Source organism: Thalia democratica, chromosome 9, assembly GCF_965202585.1.
Source record: "Thalia democratica chromosome 9, ktThaDemo2.hap1.1, whole genome shotgun sequence".
Lineage (NCBI taxonomy): Eukaryota > Metazoa > Chordata > Thaliacea > Salpida > Salpidae > Thalia > Thalia democratica.
Window position 1 is genome coordinate 22,135,283 of NC_139173.1, and position 17,598 is coordinate 22,152,880.

At 23.3% G+C, this 17,598-nt stretch overlaps 1 protein-coding gene across 1 annotated transcript; it reads right to left on the reverse strand.

Annotated features, from left to right (window-relative positions):
* Positions 1-9,683: 9,683 nt before the first annotated feature.
* On the reverse strand, positions 9,684-15,726 carry LOC145843850 (b(0,+)-type amino acid transporter 1-like). The gene is made up of 12 exons (XM_082951094.1): positions 15,612-15,726; positions 14,900-15,047; positions 14,657-14,739; positions 14,297-14,456; positions 12,950-13,175; positions 12,634-12,678; positions 11,973-12,096; positions 11,681-11,784; positions 11,393-11,489; positions 11,047-11,202; positions 10,632-10,800; positions 9,684-10,064 (listed from the first exon to the last, which is right to left on the reverse strand). The coding sequence occupies exons 1-12, from the start codon at positions 15,708-15,710 to the stop codon at positions 9,925-9,927; spliced, it is 1,551 nt and encodes a 516-aa protein (XP_082807220.1). The 5' UTR covers positions 15,711-15,726; the 3' UTR covers positions 9,684-9,924.
* Positions 15,727-17,598: the final 1,872 nt, after the last annotated feature.

Below are 17,598 nucleotides of genomic sequence, written 5' to 3' on the forward strand. Positions count from 1 at the left end.
AAACATCTTATACGGTGAAGTATATAGCCTTAACAAAAATATTTAGATTTTTAACCCAAAACTACAACTTTTTTTAATTATTTGATTTAATCTAACAGGTTAGCTAGTTTTTTAACTAATGTTTGTTCGTTAAATACATAAAAACACCTTGAAAATTGGGATTGTATAGAAACAAATTTTAAAAACTATTTACTTGGTAAAAAAATACAAATGAGTGTGAAAAATATAAATTGTGTAAAAATAAAAAATCAAACATATATTTTTTTAATATTAATAAGAGTTAACTGCAAGTACTATGGTACTAATACCATTATTACGACCTTTTTGCTAAATGTATAAAGTATAATAAAGTTTAGCATAAAATATTGTTTTGTAAGTTTTCAAAAATAAGATTTATTAGAAAACATTATTATGAGTAAACTTCAGAGAGTTGTTTGTTATGGTTATTCATTATATGCTACTGCTGCACATTGATGATACAGTTTATTGAACGACAGATAAAAATGCGCTCAAAATATTTGGTCCTTGGACCTGATACACGATGAACCTTTCGGTTATCGAGTTGCACACCACGAATCTCTTTTAACGTCATATCTATGAGGTAAAATAATTAAATAAATACAAAACATAGTGGTTAAAGAGAACAGCGAAACAAAATTTCTAAAAACTGACAAAAAATATAATAGATAAAAAATTGATATTTTATTTTAAGTATTTTCCATTGATACGTTTACTTAAGTTTAGTTAAGTATTTATGTATAATGATAAAATTAAAGAGTAAAAATATGCGTAAAAACAGTGTTCATTTTATACATAGTTTTTGCTATGTATGTCTATACTCTATAGAATAACTTTAACTATTTTGCAAGCCAACTTTTACACTTTATTAAGTTTTCAAGAAAATCTATAGGTATAAAAAACTGTTAAATAAACTTAAAACTATAAAATAGACATTTGTTGTAGTGTTTTTTTGCAAAAAAAATAAATTTAAAGCATTTTCTACTTATTTTATTTTACAAAAGAAAGACAACAGCTTCGTCAACTAACAATTTGTAGTAAATGTTTAAAATTAAGTCTGTTCTTAATATTAGATCTCAAAAAACATTACTTGTTATACTCATCATACATTTAAAAACTATTTATGTTAAAGCTTGTTAAAATATCTAAGAAATTTTAGATAAAAATCAAGTAATTTAGATTGTTTAAAAAGATAATAAAACTTATTAGTTTTTTTTTTTTTATGACACATAACAGACGTTATTAGAAAGTTTTATTTGTAATTCATACTACATTAAAGTTACTAATAAGTAATCTAATGTATAAAAGCAAAATTTTAAAATTCATATTTTCTTACTTTATTTTATAGGTTACGTTTTACTTATATGAAAGTACAGTATAAATTAATAAGAGGTTTTAATATAAGTATTTTATCTAAAGAATACTTGTAGTAGCGTTTTGAGAAGTATATATTCCAAAAAGCTCATTTTACAAAACTTTTAGTTAAAAGAATAACAATTATTATTTTGTTATATACAAATGACAAAAAAAAACTCTCATTATACAAAACCTTTTTTTCTGTTACTGTATTGCTTTTTTTAAGCTATACTCAAACAACTCTGTCGACTTCTTAGAACTATATTAATAAGTAAAGTTTAAATAAGATACAGTTTGTATATTCAACTTATAACCGTTAGTTTATGTTTCTAAATTTAACTGTTCAAATATTAGACTAAGAAACAATTTTTAACCTAAACTTTTAATCTAAATAATTTGAAACTTTAAAAACTTGTACAGCGGTTGTAATTTTTTTAATTCTAGGTAATTTCTACATAAAAAGCTTAAACTAAAAAACTTTGGATTTTGAGTTAAATGTTAGACGATGTCGTTTTATTATTATTTTATATAGATTTAAGAAGTTTTTTTTTTCCCCGATAGTTTTGTTTAAACTATTTCAATTAACATTTTATTAGTCTTACTAGTAATTATATAGTGTCTAAAATTTAGACTCTTATCTCTTAATGATCACCTAATTCTAGTAAGTTTAAAAATTACTTAAAACTAAAAAAGCAATAATATAACGGAGCAAGATTACGAGCTTTAAAAATTATTTAATTTAAATTCAAAAGTGATCAAATAACTTAAGAATAACTATTTTTGCAGTTTAAGAACTTTTTACTACTAGAAATTAAGGGGTTTTAAATAAATTTTGTAATTGGTCAGCTTTATCAGAAAAACATACATTAATTAGTTAGTCGTTTTTTTAATGTACTTAAGTTATAGTTTAAACTTAATTACAGACCGAATTTTTAGTACAAAATTTATCTTAATGTCAAAAATTAAATTAAACTTTAATTACTGAAGAAGTAAGACTTTTGTTTAGAAAAAATAAAAGTATTTCAGCTGATAACTTCATTCATAGTGTTAAAGTCGTATTTATTACTGATTTTATATAGTATAGTATTTTTATTTTTAATAATTTAAAAGTCAATATTACTACTTATCTATATAGAATTTAATTGAAATTGTTTTTTAGTATTTAAAATATTTCAATACAAGTTATAATAATTAAGTTTTCGAAAACCTTTAGAAAAAGAATTGAATTTTTTGTTTCAATGAGTAGACGATATTTACTTTTGATCGTAATATTAACTGTTTTAATTTATAAACATGCTGGATTGCTAGAAATAGTTATAAGAAAAAAGTTTACGTCTTTATATAAAAACACTTCTTTTACACTCTTTTTTTTTCTTATAATAGTTCAGAATATGAACTTTTTATGCACTGTTTTTAATAGCGTTCACTAAAATGTTCACAAAAAGATTAGATTAATAATTTCAAGATTTTTTTTAATGAATCTTAATGCTTAAAAAATGTTTTTAGGTGATTCTAAAGGATTTTTATGAACAACTATAATTTTTAAACAGCTTCTCTTAATTCAAAAAAAAAAAGTATTGTTACAATTGTTTTTTATCTAATGCTGACTGCAATTTAAAAACAGAAAGTTATCAATTATTTAAACTAGTTTATATTAGTTTTCGGTATTTAATTAAGCTTACAAAATAATTTTTTCATTATTTAAAAATACTTTTTAACTTTAGAAATTTTTAGATTTTAGAAGCCCTATTATGCCAAAATCTTAAAATAACAAATCCTATTGAGAGAAGTTGTTCCAAAGAAAAGACTATTAGTACCTTAAAAAGGCAAAGTTGTAATTTACAATCTGAAACACTAATGCTGTTCTCAAATAAAGCTGTAAATAAACAAAAGTTTAATGAAAGTTATGACATTAAAAACAAAATGAGAGTGATTTTATAATTTATACTATACTATAGCTTATAACAGGAATGTAAAAATTATATAAAATAAATTTACAAATTTATTTTATTAAGATCTAATCTAGTTTTATAAAATGAATTTGTAAATTTATTATATATTATTTTTTACATTTCTGTTATAAGTTATAATATAAACTTTTTACACTCCAGTAAATTGAGCAATCTTTTTTAGTTAAGACGTATAGCTATATAATTTATACTATACAAAACCTTAATGGTATTTATAAATAAAAACAATTACTAATTTTATTAATGTGCATAACACTTTTTATATAAGAGTTCACTGCACATAGAATTTGAAATAAATTTAGGTCCATGTCAGGTAACAAAAAACCAGATGTTTGAATTTTTTTTACAACTTACAGTATCAAAATATTCAGTTTTCACACATCAAGGCTAACTAAAGGTTAAAGAAAAACTCTTTAAGTCCTGAAACTAATTTAAAAACGTTTTCAGACAGTCAAAAGTTCACACTAACTTAGACTCATTTGGAGCATTTAGCTAAGATCAGGATAATATAACTTTTTTTTAAATAGCAGGATATATTTTTTGATTCTGTAGTCAACAATATTTTAATTTCCACATTGTTAGAATCTTTTTGATACTACTAAGCTTTGTTATAGTACTTGTCAGTTATGTTTTTTGCTACTCTAACTTAAATGCTTCATCAACTTGATTTAAGCAAGTTTTTGGTTGCTTTTTTACTTAAAAGTGTAGCAACCTTGCAATTTAATAATAAAAACATAGTTAAGGACTTGTGGGTTAGTGGATTTCTAAAAAAAAATCATGTTTAGTCTCGTATAAAGGCTCACAGGGTTGCCACTCATTCAGGAAAACTCAGGGACTTTTTAAGTTATAGAAAACCTCAGTGAAACTCAGAGAATTTTGATTTTTTTTAAACTCAGAAAAACTCAGGGCAGTTTTGTTTTATTCTAAAAAATTCTCAGACTTTTTTTTTTAGATCTAGAAATAGAATGAGATTTAGTTAATTCATTTTCAATATTTTGTTCAAAAATGTTAATTTTATTCATTTAGAAATTTCTTAGCCATGCGACAAGTTCTTCAATATTCTCAGAGTTAACATGGTATTTTTTTAATAAAAAATTTTTTTTTAATGATTTAAAAAAAACTCAGGGAAGTTTAAGGTTACTCATGGAAGTTTTTGGTCACTCAGGGAAGATTTTTTGACTAAAAGAGTGGCAACCCTGTTTGGCCCTTTTTTTTTTTGCTTTTGTTAGTCTTAGCCTTTCCAAAAAAATTTATTGAACTCACCCATTTTATTCTTTTCTATCTCAAAAGTGACTATAAATTTTGTTAAGCAGTTGTGTTAGAGTCTAATATTTGAATAAAAAATAAGAAAAACAAATGTAAAAAACAAAGTAAACCCCACTTGGCTTTTAGTTTTTAGTGTTTTTATTTTTTGAATGTAATTTTTAGATTACATTTAGTGTGGTATTTTATTAAAAGGTGTTTTATATTTAGTTGTATAAAGTTATCTTTAATAAACTTTGCAGCTAATAAATGATAGAGTTTTTAATACATTTTTTATCTCTTCTACTAGCAATTTTAATTACTGCTTTCTTAATTTTTGAATTTTTGTGGGGAGATGATTTCTTTTCATGCTTTATTTTGGATTCTGAATCTGTTTATAAAATTATATTGGTGAGTTGCGTTAAAATCAAAAATTTTTTTTTTTCTAACATAACTATTTTTTGCTTTAAAATAAATGAAAAAGTGAAAATTAGTCTAATCAGATGTTTTTACTGAAGTATATATTATTTTATTATATTATTATTCTGACCGAAACTTTAAAATTGTTATATTTCATTGATACAAGGTGAAAATAATAAATTATTTTACATAATGTATACTTTTCAATAATGTTTTTTATTTATTTATTAATTTGTATTATAAAAAAGAATAGCTTTTTTGTTTATGTTTTACATATGTATCTAAATTTAGACTAGCTTACAATATAAACAACTATAACTTCCAAATTAATAAAAACAAATTGTTTCATAAAGTTAAGTATATCTTTCTTACAAATTAAAATTATTTGAAATATGTCATACTTTTTCGGTAAACATAAGTTCAAATTGTGGTATGATAACATCTGTTGAGAGTTGAAAAGGTTAAATTTGATTTAAGTTGGAAATGATTCAAACGGGAATTGATAAAAAACGTTTTAACAAAAAAAGGCTGATTTATAATATTTGGGTGCCCTCTGCTTGTGTTTTATTTTATGTAAAAAATAAAATACACAATTAAAACATTATATGTACTGATAATAAGTATTTCTTTTGCTATAAATAAAAAAATAGATTATTTTTTTTAGTATTAAAATATAAAATTTATGTTACTTTTATTTTTAATTATTAAAGAACTTTAGTATTTTGTACAATTTATACTTTCAAAAACGAGTTGGATGAAAAAAAAAATTTTTTTTAGACAAAACAAACATTCTCTTAAAACAGTAGCATTTTTTAAAGTTAGTGTTGTATATTAAAGGTTAAATAAACTAAATAAGTGAATTACTAAAAGAAACTAATTTCACAGATTACTATTACTATGTTTCTTTCTGGCATAATGTACAACAAAATAACAAATGCTGAAATTTTTGGATATATTATTGAGTCTGGAAGTATTACACTAATTCATAGGCGTGTAAGAGGTCAATACCAATTTGAAAGTTTCATAGTTTTTGTCCTTTCCTGGAAAGTCACTAATGCTTTAATTAGCATCAACAAAGCTTATGATTCTGGTTTATGTATGAGTACAAGAAAAAGTAAGTTTTTGTATAAGTTCAAAGTTTAATTTAAAGAATATGTAATTTAAAGGCTTAATTTTGATAATTTTATCTACTTTAACAGTAAATAACTTAATTTCTGAATATTTTTGTTTTCCGTAACATATTTCATTTCTAATTTCTCTTAACTACTATTTTATTAGAACTAATTCTGTCACATTTTATAAACACAAATAATCTGTTTTATGTTTTGACATCAGCGTTTTTTATCAACTTGTTAGTTTTGAAATTTTTAATTTATAAAAAATCTTATAATTTTTAATTCTTATAATTTTTTACTCATTTGTTTAATCTATTAAATTTTAAAAACTTAGTTACCTGGCAATTTACTTATTCCTACTTATATGCATCTTATCTTACAACAAAGCAACTAGTTTTTTTTTCTTATTTTATTTCCTTAGTCATGTAATTTCAAAATTAAGTTTTTAAATATTAAATTAAGCAATAATCAAAAAAAACTATAACTAAGATTAAAAAGTATGTATATTTACGCCAAAACTGTAAGTGTGTATAAATAAAACTAGTTATATAGTTTGCTTTTGAATATGACATTTTTACAATACAAGTTTGGTAAGCATAATATGTTAAAGCTCCTTTTTAACATTTTAATTAATCTCATATAAGAAAAAACAAACAGAAAAGTAGTTAATATGGTGTTTAAGTAGTTTTTAATTCATTTGTAAATAAAAGACAAGTATTTTGACTACAGTTGGTGTTATATATTTTTAAAGTTTTTTAAAGAAAACTGTTGAATAAGTTGAAAAAAGAATTTAATGTAATATTTATATAGTTTTACTATTGTTTAAACTAAAGTAAATAAAGTTGAGTATTTTTAGTATTAACAATTAGTTGTTTTAGTGGCAAGCTGGTCTTGTATAAGTATAAAAGTTTTTTTAAGTTTATTTCTTCAGTTTTATCTTCTAAATTTTTTTCCACAAAAAATACTTAATGATGCTTTAGTTATCATCAATACTGGCTTTTATGATGGAAATAAAGATAACGTAGTTGTTTTTTATAATATATGGCTTGGTAGTTAAAGTTAATTTTTATATAACTAACCATAGTTCTCCTACACATTTGATTATATTTTTTAATGTACTGCATTGTCTAACATATTTTATCAAAAATATATTAAAATATTATATATTGTTTACGTAGCATTGTTTTTTGTAAAACTCTAATGTAATCTAACATTAACTAAATAGTCATCCATAAAGCTGTTACTTAAGTAATTAGAAAACAACTTTTCAGATATGGTTGTAAATGGTATGCAGTCGTTTACAACTAATTTTTTCTTTTTGTATATTATTTTCTGTTTGAAGTGGTCAATAGCAAACGTGTTGGTCATGTCCATTGAAACAACCCTTAACTTCCTATGGATATATTTTTATTAGAGTATGTGTGGCATGCCATAATTTTTGTTCATTTTGCACTACAGCTAAGTAAGAAGTGTTTTATATATATTTCGTCTTTTGAACATTTATTTTTATTTTTAAAGGTACATACTTATTACATAACTTTACTTGTTTAATTTGTACGTTTTATTATTAAGTAATTTTTATTGAGGACGTAATTTTGAATTTATGTCGTTTTCTGAGATTAATTAAATTTCATCTTTCAAAGTATATAAAAGGTTGACGCATTCACATGAAAGTATACTTATAGAAAATTCAGTAAACTTTAAAACCAGCTGTAATGAAATTTAATTTATTTTTTCTTTAATTTATAAGTTTGAAGTATAATTTTTTATATCAACAGTGTTTGTTTTTTAATTATAAAGGTTTAATTATGTTTTTATTTTTTAAAAGTTATTAATTTTAGTGAATTTAAAATAAATATTAAACACTAGTTAGTATAGTCTATTAAGTTTGAAATATTTTGTAGGACTTACATCCTAATAGTTATAAAACACAATTGTTGGTGATAATAGGTTTCAATTAAAGTATTAAATCGCGAATACATACATACGTATTTAAGTTTTTTATTCGAAACTACTTAAATTTCTTAGTTTTTTATAAAAAGTATTTTGAATTTTGTGTTTACGAAATAAAAAATCGTGGATAATAAATTTAAAGCAAAAATATATGTTGTTTTTACTTCATAACTTAAACTTTCTCTTCAAAGTTTGTTTTTAATTTTTTTTTTTTTAAATGCTTGTTTCTATAGTTTTTAGCATCTATTAAAAACAACAAAGTTTTTTTAGTACAAACGTAAATTGATTAAAAATGCACAACGCTTCATGGTTTTTAAAAAGCATTGTAAAATTTTTGAAAGGTAAATAAACATTTAAGTCAGTATGTTTTTTCTAATGTTTTGAAGTAAGTTCACCAAATAACCGCTTTCAAAACTATTTAAATTAATTTCATCATAAATAACAAAATTATGTTAAAAGAGATTTTATTCTAGAGTTTAAAAAGCACATGTAATTAATTTTGTTTAAAAATTGTTAAAAATGTGAGCATTACATTCAAGTTTATTTCTAATAGTTAATGGGTGGTTTGTATGAACTTCAAACATTTAAAAATAATAGATATATATAAATACCTTTTTGAAATGTTTTTATAAAAACAGTAAAAGTTAAAGTAAGTATGTGTTTTAAAGAAGAATTAAAAATATCCCGTTTTACCCTGTTGTTTATGTTTAATGAGAGAAAAAAAAATTTTGATTTAAATTACGCTATTAACTTTAAAAAAGTGATAGTTTCTTTCGGCTAACTTTTTTCAAAACTTAAAAATATAATATTTTTGTAGCTTATGATTATGAAGCTAACAACCTCGGTTTTTAAAGTCATCACAAGATGTTATATTCAATTCAAAAACAAAATATTTAACGATTAATCAGTACTTTATAAAACTTCAATAACAAAACCGCTTTAGCCGAAAACAACTTAATTTTGATTAAAAATTTAAGTATTCTCCTGACCTTTAACAAGTCGTATTAAAACATAATTAGTTAAACAAATTTTTTTTTTATAAATATATTCATACAGCCTTTTTTTTTCTAATTACATAAATAATTGTTTATACTTCTCTAAATGTTTAGGTCTTAAAATTAGCACAAGGTCTAGTTTTTTTTAGTAAATTCGTAAAATTTTGTTTAAAAAAGTTTTATGAGTTGAAGTAATAGTTATGAGTATACTTCAGAAAAATCTTTGTTGACTAATTATGTTAAATGTTTTTTTTCACCAAAACTTAGAGCATATTTTTGTATTAGTCATTTTATAATACTAGTCATTATAACAGTATATTTCTAGGATATAATAGATATAGTTATTGTATATATTACAACTTTATACATAACTTATATATTCAAAACGAAATGTAAAATTTTAAGTTTTATTCTTTTGTATAATTACTCTTTTTTGTGTTTTTAAAATACACAATTTAGTAAAAAATTGAAATTAGTAATTTTTTTATTTACATTTACTTATCATTATAAAACTATAACTATATTTAAAAAAACATTTCTTAACTGTTCAGATGTATAAAGTTGTAATAAATAAAAACAAACTATTACAAATTTATGTTTTTATTGATTGTTCATAACTTGAGTCTATTTAAACATCTGTTTGCTTAAATCAAATAAATACTGAAAAATAGTAAAAAAAACACACTAGTCAACTTCATGTATGTTTACAATTTCTCTAAATCGTGAAAACAAAAAACGTAAAAAAAATGATACTTCGTCAAAAGAAAAAAAAATTGCTAGTGAAAATTTTTACTTTATTAATGTTTATTTGTTTTTCAAACGACTTGGATTTAACTTTATGGATAGTTTTGTAGTTTAAAAGCTGTTTTTTATGACCATCGCTTTTTGTTTGGTTGTTGATAAGTAGTCTAATTCCTGTTTTTCTTCTCCAAATTTATCTACTAACGGAGGAGGAACAATTTCCAAAAGTTGTTGCATGAATGAAGAGAATGAATCTGTATTTGAAAAAGTATATAAACGATTTGAATAAGGCTAAAATCAAAATATTTTAGTTTTCAATTTCAAAGTTTTAATTTTACTGGATTTGGCTTTGTATAGTGCTATATTTTAAATATAGTTAAAAAACTATCTACAATATGTGGTTTTTTAAATTACTTATAAATGATATGCAAAATTTTAACAGCAACTAAAAATACAGTTCAAACATTTAGTCCAAAACTTTGAATGAAAATAAATGTCTTTGTTTAGTTTTTTTATTAATTTCAATTATACTTGTTAACACATTGCTTAAGTTATAAATTTAGTTAAAGAAAGTAATATAGAGTTTTTACGCGGCAAAACACATTTTTTTTTAATTTACTTTGTTTGAAAACACAATAAAGTGTATATGAAGATGTTTAAAACTTATCTAAAACTAAATTGCCGGACCTGATCTATGCACTAAGCCTACATAGTTTTAAACTTTAAAAATACTTTGAATATACTGTCAAGTGTTTTGTCTTACAACATATATTTGAAAAACATTTAATAGTTAAGAGTTATTACAGATTTTTTCTACTAACCGACAAAAGGAAGTTTTTTCTTGAAATGTACGAACGGTATGTAAAAAATGTATCCAGCTAAAATAAAGCAAGCGGCGTACAAGTATTCAATTTTTGGATCTTCAATTATTGGAGCTAAAACGAGAAAAACAGCCGCTAAAAAGCAGAATGCAGGAATTATCAACCAAACCTGTAAGTTTGTAAGATAATTATTTTATGAGTGATTTTACTATGCGGACGACAGAAATCATATCTGACCTAACACAAGAAATACATATTTAGTCTGAATTTTAGTTCAGAAGATATTAATTAAACATCGGATAGTAAAGTCATTATTTATCTTAACTAAAGTTAACTTACTTTAAGTAAAGTTTTCATTAGGTTTTACGTTTTTTTATTTCAAATTAAAATCGAAGTAAGAGCAACTAAAACCTACTTTATATGGTCTATTCCATTCTGGGTGTCTGTACCTCAAGACTATTATAGATAGAAATGCTGCTCCGTAAAATATCCAGGAAGTAAATGAGGTGTAGTTGATGATCGTGGAAAAAGAAGAAGACTCTGGTAAAATCATGACCAATGCAATAAACGACTGTAAAAGTAACTGGATTCATATGTTTGTTTTTCAAATAAGTGTTTTGGTACTAAGTTGTAAAACAAGCAGTTAGATTTTATAAATGTTTTGACTTGGGCCGAAAATATTTTTTAGTAGTTTTAAGTGAAAAGCACTGAATAAAGTAATTCTTGAAACCTCTACTCTTTTCCTAATCAAAAAATCTAACATTAACTAAAATAGCTGGAGATGGGGTCAATCTTTTCACACTGATATAGGAAAGAAAATGAGGCATTTGACCTTCTCTTGCAGCTGCAAAGGTTAACCTAAAGAATTTATAAGTTTGTTAAACATTTGTTATCAGTTTATTTTAGATTAAGCAAATAAACATATTTTTAAAAAGATATCAAAATTGAATGAAGTATAAAATGTTAAAAGCACAACCAAAATATATACCTTTAATTTGAAATTACTGTTATGGCTCTCTTTTCATAAAACTATCAAAGTAAAAAAAAACCTGCCGCCTGCGAAAGAAATCGCGTTTGCTGCACCAAAAGTTGAGCATGCGACACCTAATGGAACAATGAAACTTGCAACCTGGAACACTCTGTCGCCAAAGGTCTGTAAGTTGTGCCAACTTAGTTAAAAATTAACCAGAAAACTGTTTTCAAAAACTTGATTAACTTTATTTTCAACTTTGTCTGTTTTACTTTTATAATCAGTTTATCATCACTTTTGTTTATGAAACATAATGTGAATTTTTGCTGCACGTCATAAAATTAGATGTATGACGTTATAATCAAACTTACAACTGCAACAGCTGGAGAGGCGAGCAGCTCGGCCGGTGTCATCACTGTAAAGTAAGCTATATTGACCATAATGTAGAACAAAGTGACCAGAGGAACGCCTAACATTAGTACTAGTGGAAAATTTCTGAAATTAGAAAATATTAGTCTGTATAATTTAAAAATCATAACTGAAATATGATGTTAGTTGTACATTTTTATAAGTGTTATCCTTTTTTACTAAAAGCATTCAAGCTTTGTTCTTTTCATTTCAAATAAATATTACGACAAACTATATTGAAACAAATGAGAAATAAATCTAAGAAGCATCCAAAAAAAAACGTATAGTTTACAGGTTTAACAAGTATTTTATAGGTAAAAAATATTTTCAGAAAGTAAAAACCAAATTTAAACATAATACAATCCCAAAACTAAGTACATATCGAAAAAGTATAGTTGTAATATTTTACAGTTTTTAACTTCATGCTTTTTATAAAATAACATGGAAAAATCCTAGTTGTCACTATATCGAAAAGATTTGTCAAAGCTTATAAATATAGTTAGTTTAAAATTATAATTTTAAGTAAATAAAAGTGAGCTGTTAATTTCACAAAAAATAAACAACAATTAGACCCATGTTTACTAAATGTTATTTAAAAGTTTATCTTACGATCATTATACAAACCTTACAGGATTTTTCAACTCTTCAGTAACATTGTTCAGCTGGTCCCTTTAAGCATTTTTTTTTAGTTAATTACTTTTTAAATTAAACTAAAACTTTGACTTTGATTTTTAGCTAATTAGTTTACCAAACTATCTTGTGATGAGTTATGTTTTAAATTATTTTTTTTAATTTATACACAATCTTATTTATTTAAAAAATTTTTTTAAATGCTAATGGTAAGTAAATTATTAATAATAATAAAAATTTCTTCAATAAAAAGTTTAAATTTATAACTTTACAGATCTATAAGAAAAAATTAACTAAGGTAACATCTCACCATCCATCGTAGCTGAACATTCCGCTGTAAAAAGCCAGCGCGACAGCTGAATAAGACAAAGTGCTGCCTTCAAATCCGTTTGAAAAATTTTCACTGCTTCCCTGAGCAAGCATCACGCATCCACCGAAGATGATGGCAATTATCAGGGTAATTTTTGCTGCCGTCATGAACACCGAAAGTCGATTTGAAACCTTCACGCTCAAGCAGTTGATGGTGGTGATTAGAACTGAAGGTTTTAAATACAAATATAGTTAACATTAATTTGGTATGTCGGTTTAAATATTTTTAGTAAAACTAAAATTACTAGTATTTAAGCTAGTTTTCAAACCTAGAGATTTTGTTTTTAAACAGTATCGATTCACAGATATTAGTTTTTTTTTTTTTTTGTAAATCATAGTTTATACATTCTAAATAAAATAGTTAAAGGTATTACTTAAATATATTTTATGAATAATTTTATATGTTTTAATGCTTGCTTTAAACAATATGTTCACTCTTTTAACTCACAATTAAATATCAATTCATTTGACTTAGAATTAAAAATCTACAACTACAAAGATTATTTCACATTAACTTAGATTTATTTATTTTCTCGCAACACACCAAAATTTTATTACATAAAATTATTTTACACAGTAGTCAGTTTTTATAAGTAGTATTTTATATTCGAGTTTTCGACCTTTAAGTTTTACTTTTTGAAAAAGAATGAACTTCTTAATAGGAATTAACAAAGTTATAAAAAAGTATTTTAGAGACCTATTTATAGAAAAAATAATCTTTTAAAATATTACCAAGCAAAAATATTTGTAATTGTAAAAAACTATAAAAAGAGTTCATTAAAAATTAGTTTTTGTTTATTATTAGTTAAATTTTTTTTTTCTTAAGGATATACTTTAGTTTGGAGGAATTTTGTTCAGCATTAGTTAAATATATTTTCATTTAGTTAAAGTAGTTGTGCATTTAAGCCACACTAAAGTTTAATGATATTTATCGTTGTATTAAACAAACAAAAACCAGTTAAACATGAAAGCTTTATAAAACTCTTTTGTTTATAAAATTAAAAAGAATAAAAGCAATTTAAAGTTTGTAAACAACAAACGAGAATAGTAAAAAATTACTTAAAACAAACATTAAGTAAATATTTCCTTAAGTTGTGATCGATCTAGTATGAATAAATCCACGATTTCTTTTAATAATTTTAATAAAACTTCCATTTTTTGCATGATTCGAATAAAAACCTTACATATTTTAACTATCAAAAGATCGCGAGCTTACTGGAAAATAAGCAGTTGATAAACAAAAAATCAAAAATTAGAAAAAAAAAGTACATGAAACTAGAAAACTAACTTATGCAAAAAGCTGCAGTACACTTTTGTACACTTAGAGGGGCCGCACACCCTGGATAAAATGGAGCAGTGACATATTCTGCGAATCCCAAAGATATCAAAGCCATGCCTGATGGTTTCAAAATGACCAAACTGGCCCAAGGATATAAAAATCCGATAGCCTGTAATTTTAAAAAGTATTTTTTTACGATAGTGTGCTAATTTTTGTTAGTTATAGTTTTTTATTACAATTGCACAAAAAATTGTTTATATTAATGTTTTTCTTACAGATGTACATATTGCTTTATAAAATTTCAAACTTTTTGTTGTTTTAATAAAAACAAATATACAAAATTTAAGTTTTTTTTCAAGTAGTTGCAACCTTTCCATACGCAGCAGATATGTATTGATATTTTCCTCCGGACTTTTTTATCATCAGTCCAAGCTCTATGAAACTAATCGCACCTATAAAATATCAGAACTGTTTGGTATATATCTTGTAAGAAAAAGTTTATGCAAACAAAATTTCAAATTATAAGATATAATATTTTTGTAAAGCATGAAAAACAACAACTTTTACAGTTTAACAAATTAAAAAAATATATATAAAATAAATAAAACTTACTTAATGTTGCAAGAAGTCCACAAGCTCCCCATATGCACAAACTTGCTCCTACAGAATTAGATTGTCGTAAAATTTGCTTTGGCGTAAGAAATATTCCAGATCCTATCATAGTGCCTACTACTATGGAAATCCCGCCAAATATTCCAAGCTAGATAATAAAAAAAACGTAAAGTTAATAAATCAAATATTTTTTGAAAGCAGTTTTTAAATATATAAAACTTAAAACTAAAAACACTTTAATTAAGATTAAATTATAGTTTACTCATTCAACATTTTTTCAAATGTAGATATATTCAAGAGTTTAAAGCTGTTAGTAAGACAAAATTTAAAAAAATTCATTGTAAATCTTGTTGTTTGAATTTTACAATTTAAATTAAAAAAATAAAAGATAAGAATAATTTACTTAAAAAAATTTTTTTTGAGTATCAAACATTTTTAATTAAAGCTATCAAAGATTAGATACATGTAAGCAAATTCAAATAATTTTTTCTGTTTTCTTTTGAAAGCTAAAAAACAAGCTTTCGAATAAAGACTAGATCATCAGACATTTATTTAGACAAAACTATACTTTTAGGGAACAAATTTAAATAATATATAAAAAACCAAAATAAGGACATACGTACTCATAATTTTTATTTTGAAATTTATACTTATAAATTCAAAATAAAAAGGTAAAAGTACATTTATATACTTCTTTAAAGCAAAAGCTCACTTCTTTTTTTAACTTTACATTGTTTTTGTCATTTTTTACCATATGATTTCCTCCATTCTCAAATTTATTATTACTTGATCGTTTTTTGATGTTTTGCATTTTTTATACTGTTTGCTTTAATTTATATTTCAATGTTTAGTTAAAATTGGTACATTTTAGAACACATAAGTGATTACATTACTTAGTTTGTTTGATATGAAATATATTATTATTTTTTACATTAACATTACTTCTTTGAAGTATTTATATTTAATCACATCTTATTTAAATAAAAAAAAAGTAAATTCTTGTGAAATAGTTTTAATTGGCATGAATTTAAAAATACACTCATTTTTAAACCAAAATTAATCTAATTAATCAAAATTTAAAATCTCGAAATTTTACTCTTTTTATAAAAGTTTTGATTGATTTTTTTTGAGCAACTCCGTAATAACAGAATATCAAAATATTAAAACTTTACAGTAACAAATATATTTTTAAGTTCAAACAAACCACCGAAAGCTGAGTAACAACAAATTATGCATGCAGTATATAAAAGAGTTATGAAAATTTATTGTTGTAACAAAACAAATTTTAATATTTTTCCAGATATTTAACAAGCAATAAATTACTTGTTTTACTAACAACTTAATGGAATCTAAAATTAAGCTCAAGTAATAACAATTAATAATAAATTAACTTAAAAGCTTAGAAATAGTAATAAAATAAAAAAAATTTCAATGAAACTATAGATATTTACTTAAAACTTAGGAAAAAAAAATTGCATACATAACAAAACTCTGTTCGTTTGGTAATATTCTTTTATCGTTAATTTAGATAACTTAATTATTTTAAATTGTGTATAAGTCCTTATAAAATGTCAAACAATGTGTCTTAATATCCTTAAAACATCTACCTAAGTTTTTAAAAACTAGCAATCATAACTAAAAGTTACAAACGTTTTGCTTAACGTAAAAATTTAACTAAAAGTTCTTTTAACATAATACTGAAAATAAAAAAGTTAATATTTGTTAAGAATTAATATGATTTTAGCTTACAGCTCAACTGTTAAGATAAACAGCAATTTTACATTTAAATAAGTATGTTCTTAAAAAAAAATGTACCCAAAAAGAAATAATAATCTGATTTAAGATTATGAAAGTTTAAAAAGTTTTTATATTTGTAATAAGATAACTTAAAAGAACGGAAATAGTCTATCACAACCAAACCGTCTGAAACTAAGCTCAAAGTTTTTGTTCGAAAAAAATTACTACAAAAATGGTAGAGTGAGTATACAGAAGAATGTAAACAAAAATAAAACATCGCTGTTTTGTTTTGAGTTTATTTGGAGTGTTTTGACCTTTTTTATAGTATAAGTTTACAATTAATTTATGCAGGTAAGTTTTCGTGTTTTGAAAAAGAACAAAAGAACTTTTGTAATTTTTTGAACAAAACATTTTTGACCCGACCAAGTTAAATACTACAAAGTGTTTCGGTAGTATAAACAAATATTTTTGTAAACAAAAAGCTGAGTTGTTAGTATAAGATTTAAGATAATGTTTTTGTTCGAATTTGAAATGAACTAACTTTTCAAGAAATAAACTTGAAGCTATATATAAGTATAGTTAGATTTCCAATAGAAAGTTTTCATGTTAAATTTTATTAAAACCAAATGAGAAAATTCTTGTTTTATATACTATTTAACTTCTTTCAGACGTAGTTTTTGCCAAATTTAGTTGAATTTTAACATTTCTCTAATACTTTTTAGTTTTATTAAGATGACAGTTTACTGCAAAAACCATATTTTAAATTAAAAAGAATTCACAATTGTAGTATATTTCAAAATAAATCATTTTTAACCTTTTTTTTTAAATTAATAATTTTTCGACCATGCTAACTGACATTTTCCAAAAAAAAACTAATAAAGCCTGACGCGTATGAACCCGGATTTTATTTTGACAAAAGTATTAGATTTATGGTTACTACTTTGGTTTTTTATCAAAATAGT